This window comes from Penaeus chinensis, chromosome 22 (genome assembly GCF_019202785.1).
Source record: "Penaeus chinensis breed Huanghai No. 1 chromosome 22, ASM1920278v2, whole genome shotgun sequence".
Taxonomy (NCBI): Eukaryota; Metazoa; Arthropoda; class Malacostraca; order Decapoda; family Penaeidae; genus Penaeus; species Penaeus chinensis.
The window spans coordinates 9,305,646-9,313,145 of NC_061840.1; the positions used below are offsets into that span (position 1 = coordinate 9,305,646).

Here is a 7,500-nt window from a genome sequence, read left to right on the forward strand (position 1 = left end):
GGGATGCACACAGAATGTTATCACTTTTTGTTCCTATCACAGGAAAGTACAAAAATAAATCTAAAATTATCAACAACTTTACAAAACTAAACAAACAATATTATGTTTGGGAAGATATATATACTAGTAATCAATTTCACTGCATAATAAAATCTTATAAGATATTACATACTCATTTCTCATATTTGGCATTAATTTCTACGTTCTTAAATTTCAAAATAATGTAACTATTGTTAACCAGCTATGTGACAATGCAAATATATGCATTTGAAAAAAAAACTAGGCCAAGTACAGTAAAACACGATAGTAATATTTATATGAAATAGTCTCGCCCTCATCATAGTTGAATTTGTAGTGAAAATAAAATAAAATAGCAATTAAGCAAACTACCTGTATAGTGAAGGAATCTCCATAAGGAGGCTTAATTCTGACAGTGAATCCATATTCCTGTGAAAGAGCTTCTTCTTTATCTTCATTATCTTTGATCTCTTCAGTTCCTTTGGTTTCTTCAGATTTCTCCTGGGATTCTGTCTCTGCCTTCTCATGACCCTCAGTTGAGCTATCATCTCCGTTGCTAACTGTAAGAATAAGGATTTCTCTTACACATTTTTATCATGTAATATTACCTTTCTGTGTCTACACTAGGATCTTCAGTGACAAGTTTGACATTACAGATTAAATAATAACCATCTGGAGTTGATTCACTCCTGAACTGTTTAAATGAATACAACTAATGGAATAATGAACCTGAAACAAACCAGTTCTTCACTGTTTACATGCACAGGAACGTGTTATTTATTTGCTTCCTTTACACCACCAGTATTTTTGGTGTCTTCAGACACTGGAGTCATCAAATCAAACATGCTTATTAATGCAAATTAAAGTTGAAAAAGTAAAGACAATAGGAATTGTAGTAACCTAATATTTTAATAGCATCATAAAGTTAATGTAATTACAACAAAAAACACAGTTTAAGTGTGAAAATTAAGTTAAAAATCATTCCAAGGCGTCGGGAGGGGCATGAAGGCATCGGGTGTGTGTGTGAGGGGCCAGAGGGCCAGTGTGTGTGTGTGTGTGAGGGGCCAGAGGGCCAGTGTGTGTGTGTGTGAGGGGCCAGAGGGCCAGTGTGTGTGTGTGTGTGAGGGGCCAGAGGGCCAGTGTGTGTGTGTGTGTGTGAGGGGCCAGAGGGCCAGTGTGTGTGTGTGTGTGTGTGAGGGGCCAGAGGGCCAGTGTGTGTGTGTGTGAGGGGCCAGAGGGCCAGTGTGTGTGTGTGAGGGGCCAGAGGGCCAGTGTGTGTGTGTGTGTGAGGGGCCAGAGGGCCAGTGTGTGTGTGTGTGAGGGGCCAGAGGGCCAGTGTGTGTGTGTGTGTGAGGGGCCAGAGGGCCAGTGTGTGTGTGTGTGTGAGGGGCCAGAGGGCCAGTGTGTGTGTGTGTGAGGGGCCAGAGGGCCAGTGTGTGTGTGTGTGAGGGGCCAGAGGGCCAGTGTGTGTGTGTGTGTGAGGGGCCAGAGGGCCAGTGTGTGTGTGTGTGAGGGGCCAGAGGGCCAGTGTGTGTGTGTGTGAGGGGCCAGAGGGCCAGTGTGTGTGTGTGTGTGAGGGGCCAGAGGGCCAGTGTGTGTGTGTGTGAGGGGCCAGAGGGCCAGTGTGTGTGTGTGTGAGGGGCCAGAGGGCCAGTGTGTGTGTGTGTGAGGGGCCAGAGGGCCAGTGTGTGTGTGTGTGTGAGGGGCCAGAGGGCCAGTGTGTGTGTGTGAGGGGCCAGTGTGTGTGTGTGTGAGGGGCCAGAGGGCCAGTGTGTGTGTGTGAGGGGCCAGAGGGCCAGTGTGTGTGTGTGAGGGGCCAGTGTGTGAGTGTGAGGGGCCAGAGGGCCAGAGGGCCAGTGTGTGTGTGAGGGGCCAGAGGGCCAGAGGGCCAGTGTGTGTGTGAGGGGCCAGAGGGCCAGAGGGCCAGTGTGTGTGTGTGAGGGGCCAGAGGGCCAGAGGGCCAGTGTGTGTGTGTGAGGGGCCAGAGGGCCAGAGGGCCAGTGTGTGTGTGTGTGAGGGGCCAGAGGGCCAGAGGGCCAGTGTGTGTGTGTGAGGGGCCAGAGGGCCAGAGGGCCAGTGTGTGTGTGTGAGGGGCCAGAGGGCCAGTGTGTGTGTGTGTGAGGGGCCAGAGGGCCAGTGTGTGTGTGTGAGGGGCCAGAGGGCCAGTGTGGCAGGGCCAGTGTGTGTGTGTGAGGGGCCAGAGGGCCAGAGGGCCAGTGTGTGTGTGAGGGGCCAGAGGGCCAGAGGGCCAGTGTGTGTGTGAGGGGCCAGAGGGCCAGAGGGCCAGTGTGTGTGTGTGAGGGGCCAGAGGGCCAGAGGGCCAGTGTGTGTGAGGGGCCAGAGGGCCAGAGGGCCAGTGTGTGTGTGTGAGGGGCCAGAGGGCCAGAGGGCCAGTGTGTGTGCGTGAGGGGCCAGAGGGCCAGAGGGCCAGTGTGTGTGTGTGTGAGGGGCCAGAGGGCCAGAGGGCCAGTGTGTGTGTGTGAGGGGCCAGAGGGCCAGTGTGTGTGTGTGAGGGGCCAGAGGGCCAGTGTGTGTGTGTGTTGTGTGTGTGTGAGGGGCCAGAGGGCCAGTGTGTGTGTGTGTGAGGGGCCAGAGGGCCAGTGTGTGTGTGTGTGTGAGGGGCCAGAGGGCCAGTGTGTGTGTGTGTGTGAGGGGCCAGAGGGCCAGTGTGTGTGTGTGTGTGAGGGGCCAGAGGGCCAGTGTGTGTGTGTGTGTGAGGGGCCAGAGGGCCAGTGTGTGTGTGTGTGTGTGTGAGGGGCCAGAGGGCCAGTGTGTGTGTGTGTGTGAGGGGCCAGAGGGCCAGTGTGTGTGTGTGAGGGGCCAGAGGGCCAGTGTGTGTGTGTGTGTGAGGGGCCAGAGGGCGAGTGTGTGTGTGAGGGCGAGTGTGTGTGTGAAGGCGAGTGTGTGTGTGAGGGCGAGTGTGTGTGTGAGGGCGAGTGTGTGTGTGAAGGCGAGTGTGTGTGTGAGGGCGAGTGTGTGTGTGAGGGGCCAGAGGGCGAGTGTGTGTGTGAGGGCGAGTGTGTGTGTGAGGGGCCAGAGGGCCAGTGTGTGTGTGTGTGAGGGGCCAGAGGGCCAGTGTGTGTGTGTGTGTGAGGGGCCAGAGGGCCAGTGTGGTGTGTGTGTGAGGGGGCCAGAGGGGCCAGTGTGTGTGTGCCTGAGGGCCTGTTGGGTTTGAGGCGAGTGGGTGTGTGTGTGTGTGAGGGGCCAGAGGGCCAGTGTGTGTGTGGGGGGGGCATGTGTGTGTGGGGGCCAGAGGGCCAGTGTGTGTGGTGTGTGAGGGGCCAGAGGGCCAGTGTGTGTGTGTGAGGGGCCAGAGGGCCAGTGTGTGTGTGTGTGAGGGGCCAGAGGGCCAGTGTGTGTGTGTGTGAGGGGCCAGAGGGCCAGTGTGTTTTGTGTGTGAGGGGCCAGAGGGCCAGTGTGTGTGTGGTGTGAGGGCCAGAGGGCCAGTGAGGGCCAGTGTGTGTGTGTGTGAGGGGGCCAGAGGGCCAGGTGTGTGTGTGGGCCAGTGTGTGTGGAGGGGCCAGAGGGCCAGTGTGTGTGTGTGTAGGGGCCAGAGGGCCAGTGTGTGTGTGTGTGAGGGCCAGAGGGCCAGTGGTGTGTGTGTGTGAGGGGCCAGAGGGCCAGTGTGTGTGTGTGTGTGAGGGGCCAGAGGCCAGTGTGTGTGTGTGGTGAGGGGCCAGAGGGCAGTGTGTGTGTGTGTGAGGGGCCAGAGGGCCAGTGTGTGTGTGTGTGAGGGGCCAGAGGGTCAGTGTGTGTGTGTGTGAGGGGCCAGAGGGCCAGTGTGTGTGTGTGTGAGGGGCCAGAGGGCCAGTGTGTGTGTGTGTGAGGGGCCAGAGGGCCAGTGTGTGTGTGTGTGTGTGTGAGGGGCCAGAGGGCCAGTGTGTGTGTGTGAGGGGACAGAGGGCCAGTGTGTGTGTGTGTGAGGGGACAGAGGGCCAGTGTGTGTGTGTGTGAGGGGCCAGAGGGCCAGTGTGTGTGTGTGTGAGGGGCCAGAGGGCCAGTGTGTGTGTGTGAGGGGCCAGAGGGCCAGTGTGTGTGTGTGAGGGGCCAGAGGGCCAGTGTGTGTGTGTGTGAGGGGCCAGAGGGCCAGTGTGTGTGTGTGTGAGGGGCCAGAGGGCCAGTGTGTGTGTGTGTGTGAGGGGCCAGAGGGCCAGTGTGTGTGTGTGTGTGAGGGGCCAGAGGGCCAGTGTGTGTGTGTGTGAGGGGCCAGAGGGCCAGTGTGTGTGTGTGTGAGGGGCCAGAGGGTCAGTGTGTGTGTGTGTGAGGGGCCAGAGGGTCAGTGTGTGTGTGTGTGAGGGGCCAGAGGGCCAGTGTGTGTGTGTGTGAGGGGCCAGAGGGCCAGTGTGTGTGTGTGTGAGGGGCCAGAGGGCCAGTGTGTGTGTGTGTGTGTGTGAGGGGCCAGAGGGCCAGTGTGTGTGTGTGAGGGGCCAGAGGGCCAGTGTGTGTGTGTGTGAGGGGCCAGAGGGCCAGTGTGTGTGTGTGTGAGGGGCCAGAGGGCCAGTGTGTGTGTGTGAGGGGCCAGAGGGCCAGTGTGTGTGTGTGAGGGGCCAGAGGGCCAGTGTGTGTGTGTGTGAGGGGCCAGAGGGCCAGTGTGTGTGTGTGAGGGGCCAGAGGGCCAGTGTGTGTGTGTGTGAGGGGCCAGAGGGCCAGTGTGTGTGTGTGAGGGGCCAGAGGGCGAGTGTGTGTGTGTGAGGGGCCAGAGGGCGAGTGTGTGTGTGTGAGGGCGAGTGTGTGTGTGTGAGGGCGAGTGTGTGTGTGAGGGCGAGTGTGTGTGTGTGAGGGCGAGTGAGTGTGTGTGAGAGGCGAGTGTGTGTGTGAGGGCGAGTGTGTGTGTGAGGGCGAGTGTGTGTTTCAATTTTTCTGAAGAAATTAATAGAGGAGGTCTTGCATTATTCCCAGCAGTAAATAATAGTGGAATGTACCATCCAAGAGACATGACAGGAAAAGTTCTGGCTCCAGAGAGGACACTTCTTCCTGCCCTCATAATATTGTAATACATCCTTTGCCACTGGGCATATCATGAATGAAAATTCCAAAAAAAAAAATATATATATATACAAATAACAAAATAGTACTAATTGTTGTCATTACTGCACAGAGTACAGATTACCAAGAGAGATGAAATGGAGTCTGTACTAGGAAGGCGTCGGGAGGGGCCAGAAGGCGTCGGGAGGGGCCAGAAGGCGTCGGGAGGGGCCAGAAGGCGTCGGGAGGGGCCAGAAGGCGTCGGGAGGGGCCAGAAGGCGTCGGGAGGGGCCAGAAGGCGTCGGGAGGGGCCAGAAGGCGTCGGGAGGGGCCAGAAGGCGTCGGGAGGGGCCAGAAGGCGTCGGGAGGGGCCAGAAGGCGTCGGGAGGGGCCAGAAGGCGTCGGGAGGGGCCAGAAGGCGTCGGGAGGGGCCAGAAGGCGTCGGGAGGGGCCAGAAGGCGTCGGGAGGGGCCAGAAGGCGTCGGGAGGGGCCAGAAGGCGTCGGGAGGGGCCAGAAGGCGTCGGGAGGGGCCAGAAGGCGTCGGGAGGGGCCAGAAGGCGTCGGGAGGGGCCAGAAGGCGTCGGGAGGGGCCAGAAGGCGTCGGGAGGGGCCAGAAGGCGTCGGGAGGGGCCAGAAGGCGTCGGGAGGGGCCAGAAGGCGTCGGGAGGGGCCAGAAGGCGTCGGGAGGGGCCAGAAGGCGTCGGGAGGGGCCAGAAGGCGTCGGGAGGGGCCAGAAGGCGTCGCCACAACCCTAAAGCAACCGCTCAATTCGTGTTGCTTTGCAATTGTGGTACCAAGAGGTGTGTTTGTATTGACAGCTGCAAGGTCTATACAAGTCAGTAGAGGTAATTTGGGCGCCATGGATAATGAGTGCGTGAGATTCTGAAGCAGAATCCTGTTAGGATACTGTCTTTCGATGCCCATGGCTATTCACTTCAGTAAAGGAGGGGGGGGAGGTTCTTCAAATCGCCAAATTGAAATTTACTTCTTTTTTACTCTATCCGTTACTTTTTGGTTGCATCATAAAACTTCGGCGGCCAGAACGTACGTCTTGGGGAGACTTCGAGAGCTGGCCCCTCCTTCTCCTGTATTCCTCCCCTGCCCGCGCGACCACGTAAGAGTTATCCAAACAAATACAACGTGGATTAAATCAGGAAACTTCAGATATGAATATCTTACTACCGATATTAATCACAGTAATTTTTCATGAATAATACAAAAATAACACCGAATTTCACCGTAGAAAATACCTCAGCCATGGTCAATGGCATCTGGGAATCACAGTCATCCCAGCCTTTATATTTCAAAGGGAAGTAAAGTTAACACAAATAAACTGAGGGATACTTCAAGTGTTCTGAATGTACGCCGATCGTTCCCACAACGCACTTTGTAGTTATTTCTAGACGCTGCAGGGTAAGCGAACAGGGTGTTAAGTTTGGGGAGGCTCGGCCGGCAGGGGTGGTGGTAACATATGCTGTGTAACACGCGCTCCCGTACGTATGGCTCGGTCTCGACTTCCACAGAAGCCCCCCAGAAACAAAGGCTTTCGGCGATGTCAGTTCGTTTCTCAGCAACCCTGCCCCTGCCATCAAGGGAGAGTGCGCCGAGGCCTGGGACTAAAGCTAGTGTCTTATTTTTATTTTGTTATTTTTACGCCACGTGCGTGACTCGCCTTTATTTTTTTTGTTTTTTCCTTTCTATGGCTCCCCTGTTTTATCCGCGAACAACCATTCAGGAGTGACTGCGAGCACTGCCGCCCATCCCATACGTGGTGCGGTTATTAATACCGCCTCGGCCCTTCACGACAACTTTCTCATATTAACTATGCACTCCACCTCCTTCCCCACGTCTCAATGTGGCTTGTAAACACCCAGACTTCGGGGCTGTATTTTACACTAGTTTTTGTATTTACTTTATCCTGCTATCACAAGAAAATACAATTGTAAGCATACGCGGTCGCACATACAATGTGAGTAATATATTTATCCTTCAATGATGCTAAAGAATGTTCAAAGTTTATGAAGCGAATAAATGCAATTACTAAAGCAACTGGCCTACTTGCGTTAACAGTGATTCAACAGATTCTGCCTTCTCTTTTCCAGGTGCATGCGCAGCACATTCAGCTTCAGCTGCGAGAAGAGCGAGTCCGATGGCCAGACAGACCGCCACAGGAAATGACGTAGAGGTTGTGCTCTCACTGCTCTTAAATGTCACGATACTGCCCCCCCCCCCCCCCCACACACACACACATTAAAACTCGAAATACGAAATTGGACTAAGGCCTAGTACGTCATGCAACGTTTCAACAAAGCAGTACTATGCCTCGTCTAAAATCAGAAGCAGAGCACAACGCTGTAATTTTTATCAGTCCTCCAGCAACGGAGCAGAGATCGCAGGAAACAAGGAGACCCTAGTGACCAGCTGGACATCAGAGGCGGGCGCTGTGCCAGCTCAAGCAGGCCCTTGGAAGCGTTTGTGTGTGTGTGTCTGCGTTTATATGTGTGTGTCTGCGTGCC

The 7,500-nt window shown here is 55.3% G+C and overlaps 1 protein-coding gene across 2 annotated transcripts in view; it reads right to left on the bottom strand.

The window, feature by feature from the left end:
* LOC125037032 (clustered mitochondria protein homolog) overlaps nucleotides 1-7,500 on the bottom strand; it is a 32,683-nt gene that overhangs the window by 11,165 nt on the left and 14,018 nt on the right. The window contains exons 1-2 of one of the 2 annotated variants that reach the window (XM_047629998.1): nucleotides 7,043-7,133; nucleotides 391-578 (exon numbers count right to left, since the gene is read on the bottom strand). Coding sequence is in view for 1 of the 2 variants with exons in the window: in XM_047629997.1 (XP_047485953.1) it covers nucleotides 391-578 (188 nt within the window). In the remaining variant the exon portion in view is untranslated. Of the gene's footprint in view, nucleotides 1-390; nucleotides 579-7,042; nucleotides 7,134-7,500 lie in introns of those variants that run through there. The other variant, XM_047629997.1, reaches the window with a different exon arrangement.